Source organism: Musca autumnalis, unplaced genomic scaffold (genome assembly GCF_047663935.1).
Source record: "Musca autumnalis isolate F117 unplaced genomic scaffold, ASM4766393v1 scaffold_4, whole genome shotgun sequence".
In the NCBI taxonomy this organism is placed as follows: Eukaryota; Metazoa; Arthropoda; class Insecta; order Diptera; family Muscidae; genus Musca; species Musca autumnalis.
Genome location: NW_027411977.1, coordinates 55,784,508 through 55,809,884, shown reverse-complemented (window position 1 = coordinate 55,809,884; position 25,377 = coordinate 55,784,508). Strand labels below are relative to the sequence as shown.

Below are 25,377 nucleotides of genomic sequence, written 5' to 3'. Positions count from 1 at the left end.
AACGTTTGAAATACAATATTTACGGTATTATTTAGAGATTACAAAATAAATTTTTCAGTTTGGCTTTGATATTCACGAAATAGACCTCGATGACTGTCAGTTTTGCTTGTCAATGTGTACTATACTTTATACCATGATTGCAATCGATTTTTTTAAATAAAATATCGAAAAATATCTAATGTTACTAATATCGATAGTTTGTCAGCTCTACCTTGAATAGATCTTGGTTCCACACTAATAAACAAATACTTACAATTTCTAGATCCCTGTTGTTTGTAAACAACTGCGATTTTATACACATTTGCAATCAAATTAATCAAATCAAATTCTACTTTTTAATTAATTCAACTTCAAATTAAAATAGATCTTTTAATTTCATTATTTCAGAAAATGGGTGGCTGTCGTTGTTTTTTCCGAGATTGTCGTGTAAACAGCTATAAGCAAACACGAATACATTTCTTCCATGTCCCTCTTAAGCATGTTGAGCGCGCAAAGCAATGGATAAAGTATGGAAAACTAGAATTTATGTTAGCATATCCAACATCGAAACAGAAAAATGTTATCGTATGTGCCAGACATTTTCGGGATGAGTGTTTTATGAATTATAAAAAAGATCGGCTCACACCAACAGCAATTCCAACTATTTCACGTCTATCCAAAGAGAAGGCATTGGACTATGAATTAGATTTGGAAAATGGTACTTTAGTCACTTTACCGGAAACACAATTGCTACATTTAATACTACCCGATGGTTTTGAGTGTACATTAGGTTTGGAAAATGATGAAAATCTGATGGAAAAGTTAAGGGAAATTGAAAACCCCATTGAGCAATATAGTGATATCAAAGTCCTAAATGGTGATTTGTTTATGAACGAAATTGGAGATGTTGTTGTTGAGGAGAGTAATACTGATGCAACGTCTGCTGCTCCCAGCCGATCATTGATCAAACGCCCATTAAAGCCTAAGAGAAAACAAGATGACATTTTAGAAAACAGTAAAAAAATAAGGATTGATCAAATTTCATTACCACAGGGCACAATAATTGAATTGGAATCACCAAATATTATTAATCATCAAATAATTGAGACGGAAAATAATGCATGGGTTGAACAAGATTCATACAGCATTTCCAACAATGGTGGTGAATTTGAATTAATTGAGGTCCCGGCAATCGGAGATGAGGTTTTCAAAGACTTTGATGAAATTGAAAATGAAGCAATAAACAACGTCGGGGATGCACCAACACAAGCCAGTGAACAATCGGAATCCATTTCTAGTGGGATCGAAGTCGACAATTCACCGTTATTAATAAGTCAAACTGCTGAAGGAAATACATCAAGGGACAACGCAGTAGATGAAAACAATGGTGACTTATTAAATAACATACTTTTAGAATTATCGGAAATCAGAAAAGAAAATGCCAATTTAAAAGATGAAATCAAACATGCGCACACTTTTGCCATGGAAAATGAACGGAAACTCAAAGAAACCCATGAGCAACAAATGAAAGCAGTAAAGACTAAACAAGCAGCCACAGAAGAGAAATTGTTGATGGAACTGAGCTTAGTCAAAGAAGAAAATGTGACAACGAAAGCAAAGTTGGAAAGCATACAAAAGCTTTCGAAATTTTCTACTAAAAATCTCAAGGAACAATATGAAAAACAAATGGCGGCAGAAAAGTCTACACATAACTCAAAGGAAGAACAGCTTTTAGAACAAATACAGACGTTGCAACAAGGGCTAGAGCACGTGAAGCAAGAATTGGCCGAAGCAAAAAGGAGTCGTGACATCTTGCAGAGAGATTACGAGAATATGCAAACTAAAAACACACAATTGCTAGAACAAGAACTGGAAATGGACATTAAACTACAGTGTGTTTCTGATAAACACAATGATTTAGATGTAAAATATAAATTCTTATTAAAAACCCACGAAGACTTACAAAAATCCAATGCCAAACTGGAAGAAGATTATAAAAAACTTGAGACCAAATTGGAAAATCAAGTAGCCACCATTACCACTACAGATTCATCAACCCCGCCGACCACCATAGTGAAACAAGCTACTCCCATATCTGCCAACACTTTGTCAAAAGCTCAACTCTTTAATGGTATTAAACGTTATATAAGTTCTTCAATGATGGCCTTACTGCGCATGGAAATGTTTGGCAATTCCGACAGAGAATGGAAAACTGATGAAAAACAAGTGGCCACTGATCTTTTGCGTCTCGGAGAAAATGTATATAAATTTTTCACAGATGAGTGGCGTTTACGGTTGCCTGGGTTACGTGATGTTCGAAATTGGCTCAGTCAGTCAGTACAATTGGATGAAGAGGAAGATTTATAGTTTGTTAATATGTATGTATTCATTTTTATTTGTAATGATTTTACCTGTATAAAGTTTAAATTAAATTATTTTTCGTACAATAAAGTTCGAAAAAATTATAATATTAATGGCCTCAGAATTATTGGTGCTTATATTTCCATAAGTGGCACTTTACGGCAGAAACCCATAGTTATATTTGCTCTGTTACAGAACCTGCAAGAAGCTACTACTTTTTACTACGATAACATTTTTTCCTTTATGTTATCGAAACAATTGTAAAAATTAGTGGATTCTTGCAGTTCTGGAACAGACCAATTAATAGTAGCCCTTTTTATTTTGATTTGAACAATATATAACCTTTGTCCTAAATATGTATACTTTCCGAGTTTTGGATCATCAAATTTCAAGAGAAAGTTTTAATCATCATCATTTAATCATTTAATGGGTATTTATTTGCGGTATACGAATTGGAATTGACATTTGAAACCCCGTGGATTTATTGAATCCAGAACTGTTGAGCTCATGTGACGATGTACAGCTGTACAACATAATTGAGAGACAATTTATGAGAGAGTAGTGGACCTTTGTTAAACAACGGCTGACATAGCTCTCATTTGAACTCGTTATTTTCTGTTGTTACGGCACCGTATATGCGTTGACATCAATGATTTTATCTACACCCAACTTTAATAACGTGTTGTTTATAAAAAGAGGTAGATTATGCATTGCAACTAAACTGGAGTTGCGTTGTCAATTGTCAGCACAACTGAGATGAATGTTGTATTATTGGTGTCAAGCCAACTGGGTTGTCGGTAAACGTGCTATCGATTAAATCCAAAGGGCACAATTCTCCAAAAAAAAACTATTTTAAAATGATAAGTTCAGTGGAATTATTTTTTGACGATTAAAAAAATGTACAGGACATGACATCTATTGGAAGAAATTTGAGGGACAAGTCGAATCCATTGGAATTGCCATCTGCACTGTAAGTTGAAGCTCATGTTGGATAGATCTGTACAATCAGTAAATTATTTTAGGTTTAAGGCGTATTTTCGATTGCCAAAGGATGCCGTTGTTTACATTATGGAAACGTTAAATGATGACTTCAAAGTAAGTTACAGATACAGAGTGTGCGCAGCGTTGAGATTTTTTGCGGAGGGAAGTTTCCCAAAGTCCCATGGCAATGATTACAACAATTGCATGGCTCAATCTACATTGTCGAACGTATTGAAGGAAGATGTGCATTTAATAGAACAAATTGGTTCGTTTTGAAGATGACGGAGGAGGAAAAAAGAGAAAACAAAAATCATTTTTATTCAAAAACGAAATTCCCTGGTGTATTCAGCTGTATAGATGGAACCCATGTGCACATTGGATTTGTACTCAATTTATCAATTAATATTTCAAACTGTTATTGTTATTTTCACAATATTTTTGATACACAAAATTAATTAATCATGCAACTAATAATCAACAATTGTTAAGAAAATGTTTTTTCCTTTCAATTTTACTTTTTTGGTCTGTTCCAGAACTGCACGAATTTACTAATTTTTACTATTTTTTTTTTCGGTTACATAAAGGAAAAATAACAATTTTTAGTAAAAACTAGTAGCTTCTTGCAGGTTCTGGAACAGAACACTTGTTTCACTGCAACTGAAAATAATAACGATAAAAGCTATCGATAATCGACACCAAAATTTGAAAACAACAAAACAGAGATAGTCCCAATTTACATTAGGCGAGACTAGCTCTGTTCCAGAACTAAAAAGTTTTTACAATTTTTACCACTTTTACACATTTTGCGTTCCCGTACACAAAATTTATATGAAAATCGTTTACGACTTTTACAACTTTTACGACTTTTACCACTTTATAAAGTACGGGAACAGGCCATTTACTTGCGGCAATTGTCAGTTTGTAGGTGAGAGAGGGTGCAGAGAGGCAAAGGGTTACCATATGCCTCACCTCTCTCTCCTACAAAATGACAATTGCCGCAAGTAAACTCGCCCAATGTAAATTGGGACATACAAGCTCTGTTCCAGAACCTGCAAGAAGCTACTATTTTTTACTACGATAACATTTTTTCCTTTATGTTATCGGAAAAAATAGTAAAAATTAGTAGATTCTTGCAGTTCTGGAACAGACCCACAAATTACAAAAAATAAATCCGGTTATATATAAACGTTATATGAACTCTCAACTCATCTCCAACAAGAAAATTAATAAAATGCCTGTTCCTGTTCCAATTTTTCCTTTATGATATCGAACAAAATCATGGTTACTTATACCATGGAACAAAATAGTAAAAAATTGTTGATTATTACAGTACTGGAACAGACCAAAAGATTAACATTAATAAATACCATATATTTGTAGAAGAAAGTCTCGAATTCCAAAGGCCGGTTACTTGTAGGATGCCCCTAAGGCTGACTTCCGTATCGTCAGTTGCTTTACAAATGACTGGAAATGTGCGAAGTATTATGTTTCTTAACGCCATTGCAATTAACAACTACGAAGCCATGATACAATAAGAAGGTAGCAGCAACTGCCGTTTTTGGTAACATAAGATGTCAAAATTTGACATAAGCTTCGTTCCCGTACTTTTTAATAGTAAAACTCGTAAAAAAGAGAACTGTAAAAAAATTCTTCTCACACAAAAGTTTTTTGAAATAGTTCGGGAACGGAAAAATGGAAAATACGTAAAAAAACTGGAACAAATGTCAAAGTCGGCATACCAGCCAATCAGACGCCGGTATCCATGTTACTATTTTTTACACGCTCAAATTTGTCGAGTAAAAAGTTTTTTAAAGAGAGCGCCATTGAGCGCCATTTTTGTTTAAAGAGAAGTGAACATTTTACAACTTTTTTGTGTACGGGAACGGATTTTCGGGTAAAATGTGTAAAAGTCGTAAAAATTGTAAAAACTTTTTAGTTCTGGAACAAAGCTATAAATTCAATGCAATTGACACATTATGTTACCATCAGCTGGGCTGATAATGCTACCTTCTTATTGTATCATATACGAAGCTACGTGTTTCAAAACATCAAAAATATGCAGGTAAAAAGCAAACATGTATCACTTTTATTTCTGATTTAGTTGCATTTTCGAGGAACTATGTATGAGTGTGCAACTGAAATACTTTGACGAAGATTAAACCACACAAAGCAAATGACTATACGGAAGTCAGTCAGCTTATATTATCGAACAGCATTAAGTAAAAATTTGTACGAATTTGCACAATTTTAGGTTATCGTACAGACCTATTATTGCAAATTAGATGATATGAAGGCAAATTAATATAAGGTATACATATGCACATGGTATAAGTAAAGAGGTAGATTTAAATGAAAAAAATCTATAGAACCCTTGTTTTTCCTGAATTCATTAAACTTCAAAATCGGTAAACAAAAAGGCAACAAGTGGGTTTGTTTACAAAATACCAATTTTGAGCCTTTTATAAAAAACGCGAAAAATGAATGAAGGGCCAAGGTTTCTCCACATAATCGAGTTGTGGATATGATAAAATGTTTATTTCAATAATAAGCTGAAGGATTTCTTCTATACAAATGTTCTAAAAACAATTTTGAAAATCATTGAATTCGATTGTTTTTAAAATTGTTGGCAAACATCACACACACATACAAAGATTATGTATATTGTTTTAACGTTTTAGGAACAGTCGAAAGAAAAAAATTTAAATTGACAGGAAGTTTTAGCTAACCTTTATTATTAAACCATGCATATGCATGAATTACCACAACTAACAAATTTACAGAAACAACATTGTTGTTATAGAAAATTAAACGTCAAAAAAAAAAAAAAATATTGAATAATGGGGTCGTTCCAAAAATTTTCTCAGGAAAACATAAATACGTTTTGAAAATCCTCTAAAATAGAATAAATTTGAATCAAAATGTACATTTAAAGCATTCAGGGACTCAATTCTGTTTCTATGAAAATGTGAAATTAAAACTTTTATAAAGGAAATAAATGTCATATGAAACATTTTATAAAGAAAATATTTTTCATAGAACGAGAATCCATTCCCAGAACTTTAGTTGGTCCTTTTTACTAAACGTTTGAAATGAAACGAAGTATTTTATGGTAGCAAATTTCGAAGTTTCAAATTTCTTGAGTAGACCCTATTACATTTTGAAAACCAAATTTACAAAAAAGCAAAAATACAGCTGATTGTCACTTCTACCTTATATAAATGTGCCTTGAATGATATGAAGTATTTTATAATCATTTTTTGATCAGATTACCTGATGTATTTTATTTGTTGTGTTCTTGGTCACATCTGACCTAAGCTATTGAGAAAAAGTTAGTTTTGCTTTGATTTTACTTAATGGTGGATATTACAAACCAACCAATTTATTTTTATAAGAAAACGTCAATTTTGTATCATTGATATAAATTTCTAATGTCTATAGGTTCCGTCAAATCGCAAACAATTGAAGTGGCCTAAAATAAGAACATGATTAATTAAAACACAGATTACCTATTTACATATGTATGTAGTTTATCTACAAACAAATAATACGCACTTTTAATTCCTCAACACAATACTGTGGACTAGAAGCATCGCATGTCATTCCCGTGGGACAACTGCCAACAACATCGGATGGTATTGTAGCTCCAAAACAAAAAGCAAATGTTGTACGCGATGTACAGGCAAACGTTTGATTAGCATTACACTTGCCGCAGCTAGAAGTATCACCGCAACTGGCTGGTAAAGTGTTACGTTGAAAACATATATTTGGAAGATTTGTACAAACTAAGCCATCTGGACAGGTGAATAATTGATCGGTATTTGGAGTGTTTGCTAAAATAATAATAATGAAGAATAATAGAAATGTATCTTTACGGGTTTAAATAACAAACGAAAATGCCAAAACTTACCACCAAAACAAAAATGATAAGACGTTTCATTAACACAGGCCACATTATTTTCCTGGCACTCATTACAGACCGCAATGACTTGTTTATAAGAACATATTAAACCCAGCATGAAAATTAATAACTGTTAAATGAGTAATAATAATTATTTTTTTTTGTTATGATATGAAACCAGAACCTGCAAGAAGCTACTATTTTTTACTACGATAGCATTTTTTCTTTTATGTTATCGGAGAAAATAGTAAAAATTAGTAGAATCTTGCAGTTCTGGAACAGACCACAAATTATACTGACTTACATCTGGATTTTTTGCAAACGAAATTATCATTTTTTATTATTATTATTCACAATATTTAGTGATCAACGTGTGTTTGGTATTCTCAAATAGTATCTATCGCAATGGCTGTTTAAAAAATACTGTTTGAAGTTTTAACAAATTCGTTTAACAGGTGACACTATCTGTTTGAAATATCTTACCGCTATTTGTATTTTCAATACTTGAAAAGTGTTTTGTTGGTATGTTAAACATTTTAGTTGCTATTAACTAGTTATTTTTCTATGGGCATGTTTATTTTCTTTCTTTCGATTGTTAATTAAAAAAATCATTGATTAGAACGATATTCAAATGGCCTGAAATATGTTTTCAACGGTTATCTACAAAAAAAGTCGAGAGAGGGTTTCTCTCCAAGCATGACCATGTTGACCTAGTCAAACATTATCAGTATCCCAGCAAAATGTTTGCTGCCAAAACCAGGTGCTTCCGGACTACATTTTTTTTACGGAAAAGAAGACATGATTTTTACACCAGGACGTGGTGCAGCAGGGATGCATTCTATTTCGTATTTTGATTACGTCTTTAGAACGAAAATTCCTTTCACATTTACTGGAAGTACCATGGTTCAATTATGATTGTACCATGGGAAGTACTACTTCATTCTCAACTAGTTCAAATTTATTTTGCTGGGTAATTGTAATTGCTGGAGTAAAGATCTATCACAACAAACAAAACAAAGACATTCTTTCTTATGTTTGCTTTTCATTTCGACATACATATTATGTATGTATTCCTCTTCATGGGAGAAATTATGGTTACCATACTATTGGCAAATTACAATGTAAAAAACGGTTATCACTGTGAGAAAGATAAAGTAAACAGTCCGCATTCGTTTTCAACTTGCATTTTCAAAGATATGTTCAGTGCAACACGTTTACCCATAACGAGAAATATTGAATAAAGACCACGGTTTACTAACCCACCATTGGAAAACCCCTTTATTATAAGACAAACAAGAGAGGGCTATAGTCAGACGGGGCCGACCATGTGATACCCTACTCACTGCCCTTGGGCATCACCAGTTTTCCAAAATCAAATATGAGTGCGTAATAATTTTGCCGTCTGATAATACGTACATAAGTTGGTATACATGATAACATCTCAGAAATAGTGCACATACTTACACCGTCATTACATTACGGGAAAAGTAAGGTGTAATTTTCCTTATTTTATAATGGACAGTCGGACCTTTTTGTATTAAAAAGCAAAACAATATCAAAAAACATTTAGAAATAGAATAAATGACCAATATTTCGAGGTACATATTTAATTACTTCTTACCAAAGTTAGCACAAAAACTACAAGACCCCGTTGTAATTAGCATCAACTTTAAAAAAACTTGAAATTTTTCTGTCATGATTTGAAAACCCTTCTATCATGATTCCAACATTTTGTACCATGCATGGGAGGTAAATGTTGTCCTTTACAAACAAAGCGATAATGCAAGCCACTTATATGTTACGCAGTACTTTCGTATTGTTGCCGGTACATTAATATAATTAGCATCAAAGGAGAGGTAAACAGTTGGTTTTCAAGTTTTGTTCTTTGTTAACTTGTCGGAATATGCTCCAGAATTTAAATGGATATTTTCCTACAACAGTTATGGTAAAATTCGCCCCCTAAATATACACGATCATTATCCAAAAATGACCTAAACTCTTACCTCGTGCAAAATTTTGTCAGTATTGGACGTTACCTACGACCCCTAGCGTGATTATGGTGATACCAGACAGAATTAAAACTGTGGAATCCTTGTATATTCTAGGCTCTAACTCTGTTATTTGATCACGTACATCAACATAATTGACATCAATGGAAAGATCAAAATTTCCTCTTCTAAATATAACTCATGTGGGCATACATATTGAAATTTTTACCAATTTTCACACAAAAGTTATGGTCCATTTAAACGGTTAATATTATCTGATCATCATGTTAAATTACAACCTCTTTCGTTGTCATGTATTCAAACATTACTCAAAATTGCGACTTACAGAGCCACTACAAAATGTAAAATTTTTGTTTTTGATCAATTTCACCCACTAAATATTTTGCCACCATCACCAAGAACTATAGGAGTCTATTCTTGTCCGAACCCGACCTCCATGGTCCATAATTGCGGACCCACATCTCAAAATCGCTTGCTCTCGTCGAGATATGAATTTAGGTATACCACATGGTGGTCTAGGATGAATATTTCGCGGTGTTCAATGAATTTTCGGAATAAAAATCTTGTAATATCCATTCCACATTGTGGTGTAGGGTATAAAAACGAAGGAAACGATTAATTAAAATTGCTAATATTGACCATCGAACTTTTAAAGAAACACTGTGCAACAAAATACAATTTTTTCAAAATGATGGGAAAAATCGAGTAGATTATGAAAGTAGAGCTAAAAATATGAGACACGTGTATCGGCGTTTTAAAAGTTTACGTCGGAAAGTAACCAAAATAGGCGGGGCAAGTTCCGCCCATTTTTAATTTTTTCGAAATATTCGAGTTAAGATATCTTTAAATCCTTGCATTTCAGGTATATAGTGTCTTTGGCATCTTTACAGAGGAGTATGTGGGCAATATTTTTGTTAAAAATTTTAACCCTCATGCGGTTCATCAAAGGGGTCTTTTTTGTCCTTTTTTCAAAAATCTTTCAAAAACTCCTCAAAAATGTGGTTGTATCAAATCCAAATATTCTACAAAATTGTTCGCCATAAAATTTTACTATAGGTCTCAGAATACACCAAATCTGTAACTCTTCTCTTATCGCCAGGAATCACTAAAAACGTAAAACACGTTTTAGGGTTAAAGTCCGACTTCATCTGAGTTTATTCAAAATTGTCCAACAAAACATAATTTTAGAGGGATGACGTCAAAGACAAAAATATTCTACGTCAAATTTTACTATAGGTCACCAAAGAAATGAAATGCCTATTTACATTATATATCATAAAAATATCAGTATCAATTTTGCTGAAAAAACATGAAAATATTTCCCAATCTTTTTGATGAAAAGTTATTCCTTCTTTTTTTCGAGTTTATACATTAAAGTAATATGAAACTTGGTTATAGGTGAAAAGTGTCAAAAGATGAAAAATTCTACACAAAATTTCACTATGAGTTTCAGAATAAACCATATATCTAGCTATACTATTTCCTTAAAAAAAATTAGATTCCAAATTTATATATATTTGGATGAAATTATATGTTTTAACAGTTTACTCTCAACACTTGTTGTGAACGGTTGACTTCTCTCGCACAGCGCATACTGTTTATTTTTTCAATCTTAAACAACTGCTACCTTTTGTTAATATCGTCTGCGTACAAAAATACATTATTGTAAATCGTTAATTTTCTTTGCAATGGCATCCTCCTCAGGAGGAAATTATTATAAGGATCTGGATCCCGACGGCGGATCCAGTTCCTCCCCCAAGAGGAAAAAACAAAAAACTGGAAACCTAGCTCTGGGAAATTCTTTAGATTTCCCATCATTAATAACACCAAAAGCCAAGAATCAATCCTGTCCAAAATACATCATCATGAAGAGTAAACACCCGGATAAAACACTGAAATCATTCAACATTTTTCTAATTTCTAAAGCAATCCAAGGAATATCTGCTGAACCTACACTAAAAACAATATTCACCAGAGATGGTAATCTTCTCATCTTGACCAAAAATGAATTTCAAGCCAATCGTTTCATAAGAACTAAAAATCTTGCTGGTATTTGCCCCATCGAGTGCTACTACCATCCAACATTAAACATTGTAAAAGGTTTTGTTCGTTGTGATTTACTCACTGATTTATCTGCAGAAGAAATAGTGGACGGTTTGAAAACACAAGGAGTAGTTAATTGCCAAAAAATAACCACATTTAAAGATGGTAAAGTATTTAACACTCCCTCACACATACTCAGTTTTAATATGTACGAAGTGCCAAAACTAATTGATATTGGTATTATAAGCTGCATTGTAAAAGAATATATACCCAATCCAATTCAATGTAAGAATTGTTTTAAATTGGGTCACACCAAAAAATTCTGCCAAAACACCCCTATGTGTGAAGTATGTGCATCTGTAGTACACGATCCAACACCCTGTACTCACGTCAAATGCATCAACTGCGAACACGAACATAGAGCCACAAATAAAGATTGCCCTGAATATCAACAGCGAAAAACGGTACTTAAACACAAAACACTCAACAAATGTTCATTTAAAGAAGCTAAAATCAATGCCCCCAAACTTACTCCATCCAACATACCAGTTGAGAAGCTCTCAAATGCAATAGAAGAGCGCAAGAAGAGATTGAACATTTCAAAAAGCCACTCCATCGTTGATCCACAAACAACCAACAACAATAACAATTCTCTCACAACACCTACCGAACTAACACAGCAAAGCACAGATGCTACAACAAAAGTAACTATCACAGAGACAGTAAACTCAAATAAAACTCAACACACACCCCTCACAACGACAAATACTACAAACCAAAAGAAAACGAATACAAAAACAGAAACAATAAATAAAGTGGAACTACTCAACAAATTCCAAAAGAAATTAGAAGACATGAACAAAAATAACACAGATACCTCAGATTCAGTAAATGTATCTGAAAAAAATCCCACTCAAGGAAAAAAGAAAATCGCACCAGCAAAAATAACATCTAGAAGATCTGCAATTAGCGATCTTGAAGATACGGATATGAAAGAGTAATGTTCATTTTGAGGCGGATTGAGGCAGTGGGTCTCCCTTGTGTTCCTGGTGTGCGTAGATCTGTTCACGCTCGCAGGCTGTTAGATTCTACACAGGTTGCGGGCGGGAATAGATGTCGCTCGCTGGGATCACAGGGGAGATCCATTGCCTTACTCTGTTTTAAACATGATCTCATACTTTTATATCCATATCTATGATCAATTTTAAAATAATCCAATGGAATATAAAAGGGCTAATAAATAATTACGTTGACCTGCAATTACTTATTCAAGATCATAGCCCACATTTCATCTCCCTACAAGAAACTCATCTACCATATTCATCTCACCCCATAGCACCCAGTTCATTTTGTTCTTACTCTGTGAACCATCCATCCAACACGAATGCTAAAAATGGCCTAGCTGTTTTTATTAAGAACCACATCCCACATAAAAGAATCTGCAACTCGTCTAAACTCCTCAATATAGTGGTAGAAATTACATTAAATATAAAATTAACAATAATATCTGTTTATATACATCCAAACGAAATGTTCACAGCAAGCGACATTTCGGCACTTTTTGAAAACGTTCAGACTCCTGTGTTATTAATTGGTGACGTTAACGCTTGGAATGTTTTATGGGGCTCCATTAAAAACAATCCAAGGGGTATTGTTTTAGAAAATGCATTAAATATGCATAATATGTGTATACTAAACGATGGACATCCTACTCACCTTTCCACTCTCAACACACTAACGCACATAGATATTGCTTGCTGCTCTACGGCCCTATTACCTGTCGTGTCTAGTGAGACTATTGATAACCTTTACAGCAGCGACCACTTTCCTATCATAACTAAGGTCAATACAAGTTCTTCCTGGTCGACATCAAAACGGACTCCAAGCTATAATTTCAAAAACGCAAAATGGTCACAGTATAGTTCTGCTGTAGACATGGCGTTGGCGGGTAAATCATTCGTAGGCAATCCAAATAAAATAAATGCAACCATCACCAAAGCAATACGCACTGCAGCCAATAAATTTATTCCATTGAAAAAGACTAACAGAAAACACTACGTCCCCTGGTGGAACAAAAACTTACATCTTTACCGTCTAAATAAAATCAAAACCTATCGAACTTTTCGTAGATGCCCCACAACAAGCAACTTAATCCTTTACAAAAAGGCTAATGCTAAGTTCAGATATGAATGCAAGCAAGCAAAAATCGCTTGTTTTATAAAATTTACAAACACCATTAGCAGAGATTCTCCCCTCTCTAACATATGGAGCAAGGTCAATAGAATGTCAAACCGCAACACGTCACACACATTTACAGCCATAGAGACAAACAATGCAATACTATCTGATCCGTCAGATATTGCAAACTTTTTTGGGCAGCAATGGTCATCTGAATCCTCGGATACAAATTTTTCGGCAGTGTTTTGCGCAGCAAAAGATAACATTCCCAACCATTTTAATAACCCTGCAACCAATAAGTGCGCCTCTTGTATTGAAAATGCAATTAATTTTTCGGAATTGTCCATGGCTTTAAAAAAAGTAAAAGGTAATACGCCTGGTCATGACCGTATTCCCTATTTGATGCTGCAAAATATCTCCAGAGATAGCAAGGAAAAGCTTCTTTCTTTATATAATCGTGTCTTTGATTCCGGAGTAATTCCTTTTTCATGGAAGTCAGCAATAGTCGTTGCTCTTCCAAAACCAAATAAGAGCAAAACTGATTTTTCTGGTTATAGGCCAATTTCATTATTACCATGTCTCTCAAAATTAATGGAGCGTATTATCTCTAATCGATTGGCTTGGTTTATAAGAACGAAAAAACTAATTACACCAAACCAAGTGGCCTTTAAAGCTAAACAAGGTTGTGATGATGCACTTTTACATATCGATTACTACGCCTCCAAAGCTATTTCTACCAAAAACCATATATCGATACTTGCGATAGATTTTGAAAAAGCCTTCGACCGTATAGGGGCCCATGTAATTATGGATTCCTTAAAATCTTGGGGCTGTGGTAGCAAAATATTAAACTACATTATATCTTTCTTAACTGGACGAAGCTTCCGAGTGAAAATTAACAACATCTACTCCAATAGCTTTACCTTGCAAAATGGGATACCCCAAGGATCACCACTCTCCGTAACTCTCTTTCAAATCGCCTTCAATCAAATAAGCAATATTATCAACAGATACAACAAAATATATCACTGTCTTTACGCAGATGACGTCTATATTTTAAGCCAACAAAAGGACAACAACATTACAAATGACACGTTTACTAAAATAATTGCAGAAATTCATAACTGGTGCAAAATATCAGGATCTAAAATATCTTCTTCAAAATCATCTATACTACATATCTGCCGAAAACAACAATGTAAACCGAATGATTTCGTAGTCAATAATATAACTTTCCCTTATGTTAGCGAATTGAAAATTCTCGGCATAACGTTTGAAAAAAATTACAGATGGAAAAATCATATACTGAGATTAAAAAAAGAACTAACTGCCAGATCAAACATTATTAAATACCTATGCAATAAAAGTTACTCCCATATAAATACAAATATTTATTTGGTAAGAACACTCGTGCTGAGTAAAATAGATTTACTTGTTTGGTAACAGTCCCAATTCTACCTTAAAATACATCAAATCCATCTACCATGATTGCGTGAGATCAAGCATTTATGCTTATCGAACAACGCCATTAAAAATATTGTTTATTGAATCTGGCTTACCTTCTCTAGAGGAGAGATTTAATGTATGCAAAAATAGGCTATTGCCAAAAATCCTTGCTATGTATTCTTCAGTTATAGATGAAGACGTGTCCAAAGTAATCTCATCAAAACGAATACCCAGAACACCTTCTGTCATATACCAATGTATCCACAACAACATTTTAAACTTCAAGGACAAAGTAACAACGTACACTTCAAAACATCCTGTTTGGTTCTTCTCGGAGAACTCATGTGACGTATCTTTATCTTCATACAAGAAAGATAATACCCCTAACGAAGTTTTTATCGCACATTATAATGAACTCATTGCCAGGCACAACAACTGGAAAACGCTATATACGGATGCCTCAAAAAACAACAGTGCCACCGCATATGCAGTGGTAAATAATGCTGGTGATATATTAGCCTCCAAAGTTTTGTCACAATATTGTTCAATTTTCACCGGCGAAGTGGCGGGAATTTTGGAAGCCATATCCATCGCCACACATACCAATGGCAGAACCGTCATTTTAACTGATAGTTTATCTGCAGTCAAATCCATCGCAAACATATCAAATACAAAATGGGCTGGAATAAATAAAATAAGGGATCTTCTTATATCTAACAAAAACAAAATCAAAATAGTTTGGATTCCTGGTCATGTAGGCTTACCAGGGAACGTTTTAGCAGACAATGCCGCAAAACATGCATGCAACGCTCCAATGATAACAGATACAATTATTGAAAGCCTCGATCTTAAATCACACATCTCTAGTAGTATGCAGCAGCTACTCTCACACAACAGAAACAACTTCAAACATTATCATTACAGCGCTATAAATCCACATTACCAGGCTCCAGCATACCCAACAAACGTTGAAAAAAAGAAAATCAAAACATTCTCTAGATTACGGATGGGTCATAGTATCTTAACTCATCAATACCTAATTAATAAAAAGACCGACAACAAATGTCCCAAATGTGGTGCTATCGTCGACGTCAAACATATTCTCCAGTCATGCAGATTATTATCTCAACAACAACAATCATTTTTTCAAAATAATGGATTTAACTTGTTAAAAACTGTCAATATAAGCAATATTGATCTCATCTTCAATTTTATTAAAAAAAAATAATTTTATCATATAAGTAAAATAATAACCTTCACTTTAATCATTTATATAAATGTATAAGCTGATGGCCTTTGTAGCTAATGCTTTTACCGCACTTGTAATTATCCTTATATTCACTATAAGTATAATTGTTAATAAATAAATAAATAAATATATGTTTTAATTTTTGAGGGTTCATTTTACATAATTCCATACTGGATCAAAATCTAGCAAAATCCTTTACTTTTTGGGAATATTGTTAAAGAAAGAAATGTTCCAAATGAAATTTCATTATGGGCCTCTGAATAAAAGAAATCTGTAACCATAGTATATAACATTCTTAGCAGCACTTGTTTTTGATATATATGTTTTAGGGCCATATTTCCCACTTTTCATACAGTTTGTCGTTGTGATTGGATACTGTAAATATCATATTGATGGTTTTTCGTTGTGAATTCATACAGAAGATGTTGTGCGTTCCATTCATAATGCTTTTGAAATATTTATGGTGCATATATATTTGGAATATAAAAAACCCACATTGGACCTGCCCAAATTGCGTATTTTTAGTACTTTCAACTTAAATTCCGTAGTTTGGATAAGCCATTGGTTGCTTATATTGTAAGTTAAAATACATTAGAGGTCTACGGCTATAATCAAGTGAAAATATAGGTGTCATATGGGCTCTCACATGCACAATCTGGTGTGGTCCAAAAAACTACAACGATGGGACTAACTCCTACTTTGGTGGCATTTACGGAATAAACCATAGGAATTGACGTAAATGACTATATCGTAACTGGGTTCGTTATGGTCATTCATGATACAGCTATTTATGTCAAATGCTAGTGTTAATTCCGTAAATGCCACCAAAGTAGGAGTTAGTCCCATCATTGTAGTTTTTTGGACCACACCAAATTGTGCATGTGGGAGCACATATGACACCTGTATTTTCACTTGACCATAGCCGTAGACCTCTAATGTATTTTAACTTACAATATAAGCAACCAATGGCTTATCCAAACTACGGAATTTAAGTTGAAAGTACTAAAAATACGCAATTTGGGCAGGTCCAATGTGGGTTTTTTATATTCCAAATATATATGCACCACAAATATTTCAAAAGCATTATGAATGGAACGCACAACATCTTCTGTATGAATTCACAACGAAAAACCATCAATATGATATTTACAGTATCCAATCACAACGACAAACTGTATGAAAATTGGGAAATATGGCCCTAAAACATATATATCAAAAACAAGTGCTGCTAAGAATGTTATATACTATGGTTACAGATTTCTTTTATTCAGAGGCCCATAATGAAATTTCATTTGGAACATTTCTTTCTTTAACAATATTCCCAAAAAGTAAAGGATTTTGCTAGATTTTGATCCAGTATGGAATTATGTAAAATGAACCCTCAAAAATTAAAACATATAATTTCATCCAAATATATATAAATTTGGAATCTAATTTTTTTAAGGAAATAGTAAAGCTAGATATATGGTTTATTCTGAAACTCATAGTGAAATTTTGTGTAGAATTTTTCATCTTTTGACACTTTTCACCTATAACCAAGTTTCATATTACTTTAATGTATAAACTCGAAAAAAGAAGGAACAACTTTTCATCCAAAAGATTGGGAAATATTTTCATGTTTTTTCAGCAAAATTGATACTGATATTTTTATGATATATAATGTAAATAGGCATTTCATTTCTTTGGTGACCTATAGTAAAATTTGACGGAGAATATTTTTGTCTTTGACGTCATCCCTCTAAAATTATGTTTTGTTGGACAATTTTGAATAAACTCAGATGAAGTCGGACTTTAACCCTAAAACGTGTTTTACGTTTTTAGTGATTCCTGGCGATAAGAGAAGAGTTACAGATTTGGTGTTATTTGGATTTGATACAACCACATTTTTAAGGATTTTTTGAAAGATTTTTGAAAAAAGGATGATTGATGAACCGCATGAGGGTTAAAATTTTTAACAAAAATATTGCCCACATACTCCTCTGTAAAGTTGCCAAAGACACTATATACCTGAAATACAAGGATTCAAAGATATCTTAACTCGAATATTTCGAAAAAATTAAAAATGGGCGGAACTTGCCCCGCCTATTTTGGTTACTTTCCGACGTAAACTTTTAAAACGCCGATACACGTGTCTCATATTTTTAGCTCTACTTTCATAATCTACTCGATTTTCCTCGTCATTTTTTTGTTGTCGCACAGTGAAATCTAAGACTGGGCCAAAAATTGAAACCTAACCTATGATGTCAATTGGAGAAGTATAGACACCCTTAATTCATCCTAGTTGGTTGGTTGGAAATCCTTAATTCCTTCTAAAATACATTGCTGAAAAGGCTTCGCCATTCTTGTCGAGGCTGATACCGTCACAGGAAATTACAATGAGACATCCTGTCAGATTTTGGTTGTCCATGATAGAGTTAGACAGCCCCAAACTGCCAAAATTCATGGTGAAATGAACAAAGTTGTTCCAATGGACGAGTGGCCAGCATGAGCCTAACACAGGTCGGAGTTGGCGTACTCGATCGATTGGGGAACAAGCTCTTTGGCATAAGAGAAGCCAAAGTGAAAATTCTACGCCCGCATGATCAGAAAGGAGAAAACGATAAAATTGACATCCACGATACCGAGAAGCTGTTTGACACCATGCAGTCATAGGGGCCATCCACATCGCCCAACAAAACTGATTCGCAAGATCGTGCTGATCAGTCTAAAGCACTCTAGCGTCGTTCATGAAACAAATTAAAGGGTTTGGATAAAAGTGGTTGCAACACCGTATACATGAAGGATAAAGTTAAGGAAACAAGTGTCGTCTAGGGGCACCTCTCGGATCGAAATCTAAATTTTTACCATAGGTAGCCCTTGGGACCCTAAATACAACGATATATAATTTTCCGGGGGGAAGTCCATACTTCCCGAGATATGGGTCTTGACATTTCGGAGATTTCGTGCTTGTAACACCAATAGATTGTTTATGGGCACCTCTCGGATCAGGCTGAAATTTTTACCATAGTTAGCCCTTCGGACGCTGAACACAATGATATATGGTTCCCGGGGGGAAGTCCATACTTCCCGAGATATGGGTCTTGACTTTTTTACTTTTATCACCACTACTTTTAAAACCTATGCAATATGGGACTCGTTTTAAAGCTCACGAAGAGTACTTTCCAATGCCGCCAATAATTAATAATGGTAACTACATTTTCTAATAATAATTTATTAAGTTATTATTGGGCTACGCGATCAAAACTCTTTTTTAAATTGAAAGTGTTCTTAAGTAGTCGGCCTTCGGCCGGGGATTTAAGACTTTCTCCTATGGACAGGGACAAAAGTGGGCTACGCGATCAAAACTCTCTTTTTTAAGATTTAAGACTTTCTCCTATGGACAGGGTCAAAAGTGGGCTACGCGATCATAACTCTCTTTGAAATTGAAAGTTTTCTTAAGTAGCCGGCCTTCTGCCGGGGAATTAAGACTTTCTCCTATGGACAGGGACAAAAGTGGGCTACGCGATCAAAACTTTTAAATTGAAACTGTTTTTAAGTACCCGGCCTTCGGCCGGGGATTTAAGATTTTCTCCTATGGACAATGACAAAAGTGGGCTACGAAAACAAAACTTTCTTGTAAATTTAAATTTTCCTAAGTAGGCATCTTTGAACAAGAATTTTAAACCATTGTCCTATAAACAGGTGTAAAAATAGGTCGCGTGCATAAAAGTACTCTCCATAAGCTTTAAAACGATGCCCATATTGCCCACGTTAGAATTGTAAAATGTCAAGACCCATATATCGGGAAGTATGGACTTCCCCCCGCAAAATTATATATCGTTGTATTCAGGATGCCAAGGGCTATCTACTGTAAAAATTTCTTTCGTACCGGATTGACCCGAAACCATAGTGTTTCGGCCAGCGGCTGCCAACCCAGCGTCAAACCTATGCTTCTACGTAGGTTTTTATGCTGCTACAACAACAACAACAACCTAAAGGTGTGAAAGTACGAAATTTCCGAAATGTCAAGACCCATATCTCGGGAAGTATGGACTTCCCCCCGGAAAATTATATATCGTTGTATTCAGTATGCCAAGGGCTATCTACGGTAAAAATCCGAACGATCCGTAGGAAATGTCAATAGTGAATCTATACTGACTTATATGTCCAAAGTCCCCTAACCATCCGCTCAAATACAACTAGAGTCCTACGCATACGATTGCACTGCCAGAGAAATCAAGGAACTAAAAAAATCTTAATAGCTACCTCCCATTAAAGATTTCTTCTCAAGTAGAAAATTCCAACTTTCCATCCCAACATCCAAAGCTACCAATCATAATAAAGTCATAGACAAAAGAGGTAAATCAGAAATTCAACTACTCCAATATACTGCGTGTTACATTTGACAACCTTAAAACAAACACACTGAAACGGTAGCCGGAAACGTGGAGAAATGAAACAAAATCCTCGAAGGTCTTGTTGGAAACACAAAACCCCTAATGGACTATGCGACACTAAGGCTGCCTTCCGAAACGTCAGTTGCTTTGTATTCGTGCATGAAACTAGGGGTTCTTTTGTCGAGTTCCATACTAGAGTAATTTTATGAAATTGTAGTAGTGGGGAACTCGATCTAAGAACCCCTAGTTTCATGCACGAATACAAAGCAACTGACGTTTCGGAAGTCAGCCTAATTTGGTCCCCTGGCATAAGTGATTCGCAATGGAGAAACCTCAAAACTATACATAACAACACAATGGAGGTTATTCTGAACGAAAAATTCCCCGTGAGTTTTTTCACGTTTTTAAATACAAACCTGATACTAATTTTGTGTGTATTCAGCGTTTCAAATGCGCATCAGTGACGTTTGGATTACAATACAGCATTAATATTGTATCACAGCGATATGGAATAAGATGCTTAAGACAAACTCGCTTTGGAACAACCATCAGACCAAGATGCTGCCAGTAAAGGAGTATTCAAAGTTTCTGATTAGCCAAATTCGACGGAACCTGCCACGACTTATTGAGGAGGTAACAGGGAAGCGTCGCACCGTTTCTGTCCTGCACAAAGGCCCTTCACGATTTCGCTCAGAAATCCGAAAGATCATAACGTAAAACTTTTTAAAATGCATTTCGTGAATCAAAAACTAAATTTATCTTCTTCTCATAACCGTTTGTTATTTTCTCTTTATTATAATTTGTTCAAATACATACATAATATGTAAATATGACATTGGAATTATGAATGAATTTTATGAATTTATAAAATATTAATCCATTTTCACTAGAAAACATAATGTTAAATTTCAAATGATACTTTAGCTAAATACACACCATTTTCTTCTTTTCAAAATATTTGAATCTCTACTCGTCAACGTATATATAAAAATGACATAATTATTCTAGATGTATGTATATAACTTATATGGAATAAGTGTCAAGTTGTGCGGGGAAGATACACAATATAATTGTCATCGATGTTGATGATAGAATATCAAAATGCAGAAATGTTTCTAATTGCTCCTCTCTGTGTGATGTGTAAACAATATGAATTTACAAGATGAATGGGAAGATTGCACGTCTTTGTTTGGGATAATCTTTGAACTCTTTTCTGTAGTTGCGGTGTTTACCCAAGGCCCAAACGGTCATTTGGAATGCACCAGCAAAGGCAAACAAGAGAGCTGGTAGACAAGATGTCATAATAGAGAATGATATCCAGGCACCAATTTCATAGGTATAGTTGGGGCAAGAGACCAAGCTAAGGGGGGCACAAATAAAAATATTATCGATTTCAATACTCGTAATTTCATTGTATACTTACTGGAACAAATTTGTCAAGGGATTACCATCAGGTACGGGAATCTTACGCACCTTAGTACCGGGTGGTCTCAAATTGCGCAAAGCAATGTGTACAGAGAAGTTACCCAACTCACAGAACTGAAAATTCAAAAAAGAAAAAAATGCAATTAAAAAACAAATACACAGCACGGCAAGTTCCTTGCTTCTTCTTTTTCTTATTTTTAATATCGAATCAAATCAAAATATAACGTAAAACCTTTTCGACCGCGCACATTCTAAAACAGAGTGGTATAATTTATATGTCTATTACAAAGTCCAGTTATTAATACTATGTAAATATTGATTTTATACTAAATGAATGTTCAAAATATTGTGACATATGCATACATTTGTGTGTATTTTATTGCGGTCAAACGGAGCTTTTGAGGTAATTTAAAAAACACGTCTTAATACCGAACGTATAAAAACATTGTATAGCATTGCATTCAGAAATGCAACAAGTTCTATTGTTGCATTTCGAAACTAACCGATAGGTGGACCTAAGTCAACAAGTACTTAATTATATGAGCGTAAGTGTTTGTGTGAGTTACATGGTTGTCCCAATTTCAACGTAACCCAAAGTGTCAATACAGGCAAAGACGAACTTCAACCCTAATCACATAAAACCTAATGTATTTTGTCTATCAGAATATAAAATTCTTAAATAATGCTAATATAAATGTAAATATTTGTTTTAATTTATACGCTAGTGTTAGGTGTGACATTGACTTACCGCAAACAAAGCCAGAGCTGCCCAAACTTGACACATGCATGGAGATGTGAAGAATGGATGATTGACATGATACGACACATATGCAGTAAATCCCCAATAATATGAGCAATTTTTGAATAGATTACGCAAGGGCATAGTGGAGTGAGAGAATCTATGAACAAAAATTGTTTCCAATAAACGTTTCACATAATGCACGGTGTAGCAAATAGCGGCGATACTATAATAAAAATGAAGAAAAAAAAATTAGGTGAGACACACACAACTACATAATAACAATATAATATAAAAATTGGAAGTTGCTGCAAAAGAAAACGAAAACTTTTGTCACTGTTAAAAAACGCTACATTAATTATGCAAAATTTATACAAATTCAAGTTCGAGGTACAATTTTAGTTAAACCACCAATCACAGCGGCGCATACATATGCCAATGCAAACAAATCACTGACGTTAGCTGGGGTCAAAGTAGGTTAGATATTTCTTAACCGTTTGTTGTGGCAATCATCAATGTCAATAATATTGTTTATATGGCGTTTGTGTGTGTGTGTGTTTTAACTTGGTTAATATATGTTACTCCACAACACTTTCTCAGATTTCAAATATTAATAATTTGATTTGAAAAAAGTGCATACTTTAATGGGGGAAAGTTATGGAATCTAATCTATTAAGCAATTTTCCACAATACGTGTTATCAATGATTTAGGGGTAACATTTTTGATTACCACTATCAAAAATATTGATTACTTACTGGGTAGTTAGGGAAATTGGTTCATTAGCATTTTTGCCATAAACCAAATCGGGTCTTGTATAGAAAATTAAATAGACGATAAGAGGGCCAGCATATTCAGCCAAAAATACAGTTTTCCAACCAATTTGTGGTCCCAAATCCTTTACGTACACCTTATCACCGGCTTGTACTTTGAGTGTTCGTAATGTTTCAGTATCTTTGACAGCCTTGCCTTTGGGTTCCAAACGCAAAGATTGCCTATCGGCAGAGGGAGTTTGCTTGAATTTATTGTGAATGAGTTGTCTCAAGTAGGTCATATCAGTTTCGGCAGCAACGGACATTTTGCCGTACGGCTTAAGCGTCTTTGCATTAACAATTTCAATCTATAGATGGAAAAAAATATTACAATTAATTATGAATGAATAAAGTATTGGAATTAATTACACACCTCCATTTTTACGTAGTACCCTTAATTAGTCTCTGCTAATCACTGGAATTAAATACAATCACGGTTTTCCACCGAGTCGTACACCTTCTTGTACAAAGATTGCCGAATGACAGGTAAAAACTCAAAGTTCGTATAGCAAGAAGCAGTCTGTGGTAGGGTTCTATAAAAAGTCAACAATCAGCTGTGTGCTACACCTTTATTTACAACGCACAAAAAGATGTCAAGTAACAAGGTGGAATTAACTAGGCGTTTAGACCAGACAGATTGCTTCAAATACAACTCTGATTTACCAAAACATACATACTATTAAACGTCTGTTTTACTATGATTACATTTACGAAATCCACTCGGTTTCAACTGTCAATTCCATTGCTCAAACGTCAAATGGAATGAGGAGCCTTCCTAAACCAAAGGCGAAACATGTTATGTCACACAGTGGTGTGTGGGTTCGTATCGTCGGCTTTCCTTTTTCAATAAGCATCTTGGTCAGTAAGCTCGTCTCTTACGAGAAATTAATTAAAAATTAATAAAAAATGACGCAAAGCGTTTGTCATGAAAGCCATACAAAGATTTGAACAAAAAATTTAACTTTGTAAAAAACAAATTGCATTTGAAAGAGGAAAAAGGTTAGATGATAGCGAAGCCGCCCCACAATCGATGTGTCTGAGGAGCCTTCCTAAACCAAAAGCGAAACATGTCTTGTCACACAGTGGTGGTTGTGAGAGTTCGTATCGTCGGCTTTCCTTTTTCGAAAAGCATCTTGGTCAGTAAGCTCGTCTTTAACGAGAAATTAATTAAAAATCCAATCGATTTCAGATGAGTTCTCATGTGACGTATGTATATACAAAGGAATTGACAGATGAAATCGAGTGGATTTCGTAAATGTAAACATAGTATTAGACTATGAAGTTAAGGCCAGAACAGAATCAATCGTCGCTTGCTTTGCTTGCTTCCCAAATGTCAAATTCTAAAGGAATGCCAGGGCCTCCTAAATGAGAACGCGTTCCTTTATAATTTGACATTTGGGGAAGCAAGCAAAGCAAGCGACGATTGATTCTGTTCTGGCCTTTATACTATGATTTAAACTGTCAATCCCATACAATATACGTCAAATAAAATCCAGCGGATTTAGAACTACGATTTATTTGACGTATATGCTATGGAATTGACATTAGAAATCGAGTTATAAGTTTAAACGAACTATTATACCCCGGTTACACTTAACCGGATTAACCCAGAGGGTTTGGATTTCAAATGTCAATTCCATAGCGCAAACGTCAAATAGATCCTCTCGAAGTGAGTTAACCCGGAAAAAAACTCTAGTGTAAGGCCCTGTTTATATTATAGCTTTTTGCAGGGTTAACCTTCTTTATGAAGATTTATTTGAAATATAAGCAATGGAATTGACATTTGAAACCCATGGGTTTGTTAAATCCGGTTATATATAAACGTACTATAATGGCTATTCTACATGATATGTTTTTTACATATGTGTTGTCACTTTGTGTAT

General features: G+C 34.3%; 3 protein-coding genes across 3 annotated transcripts; 1 reads left to right on the top strand and 2 right to left on the bottom strand.

Moving 5' to 3' along the window:
• Positions 1-237: 237 nt before the first annotated feature.
• LOC141401754 (uncharacterized) lies at positions 238-2,447 on the top strand. Its single transcript, XM_073982162.1, has one exon. The coding sequence runs from the start codon at positions 391-393 to the stop codon at positions 2,344-2,346; it is 1,956 nt and encodes a 651-aa protein (XP_073838263.1). The 5' UTR covers positions 238-390; the 3' UTR covers positions 2,347-2,447.
• Positions 2,448-6,679: 4,232 nt separating this feature from the next.
• Positions 6,680-7,615, bottom strand: LOC141400723 (uncharacterized). Its single transcript, XM_073980169.1, has 4 exons — positions 7,524-7,615; positions 7,229-7,349; positions 6,874-7,151; positions 6,680-6,790 (listed from the first exon to the last, which is right to left on the bottom strand). Exons 1-4 carry the CDS (start codon positions 7,551-7,553, stop codon positions 6,731-6,733), a joined length of 489 nt encoding a protein of 162 aa, XP_073836270.1. The 5' UTR covers positions 7,554-7,615; the 3' UTR covers positions 6,680-6,730.
• Positions 7,616-21,274: 13,659 nt separating this feature from the next.
• Sc2 (trans-2,3-enoyl-CoA reductase Sc2) lies at positions 21,275-24,022 on the bottom strand. Its single transcript, XM_073980168.1, has 5 exons — positions 23,868-24,022; positions 23,441-23,802; positions 22,694-22,910; positions 21,944-22,059; positions 21,275-21,880 (listed from the first exon to the last, which is right to left on the bottom strand). The coding sequence occupies exons 1-5, from the start codon at positions 23,871-23,873 to the stop codon at positions 21,676-21,678; spliced, it is 906 nt and encodes a 301-aa protein (XP_073836269.1). The 5' UTR covers positions 23,874-24,022; the 3' UTR covers positions 21,275-21,675.
• Between the last annotated feature and the right edge of the window lie 1,355 nt (positions 24,023-25,377).

Coding starts and splice junctions, on each gene's coding strand:
- LOC141401754 (XM_073982162.1), top strand. CDS start 391: ATGGGTGGCTGTCGTTGTTTTTTCCGAGATTGTCGTGTAAACAGCTAT.
- LOC141400723 (XM_073980169.1), bottom strand. CDS start 7,553: ATGATAATTTCGTTTGCAAAAAATCCAGAT. Junction 7,350..7,523: donor CGTTTGCAAAAAATCCAGAT/GTAAGTCAGTAT, acceptor CTCATTTAACAG/TTATTAATTTTCATGCTGGG. Junction 7,152..7,228: donor TTATCATTTTTGTTTTGGTG/GTAAGTTTTGGC, acceptor TTATTATTTTAG/CAAACACTCCAAATACCGAT.
- Sc2 (XM_073980168.1), bottom strand. Junction 22,911..23,440: donor CCAATTTCCCTAACTACCCA/GTAAGTAATCAA, acceptor TTTTTATTATAG/TATCGCCGCTATTTGCTACA. Junction 21,881..21,943: donor CCCTTGACAAATTTGTTCCA/GTAAGTATACAA, acceptor TGCCCCCCTTAG/CTTGGTCTCTTGCCCCAACT.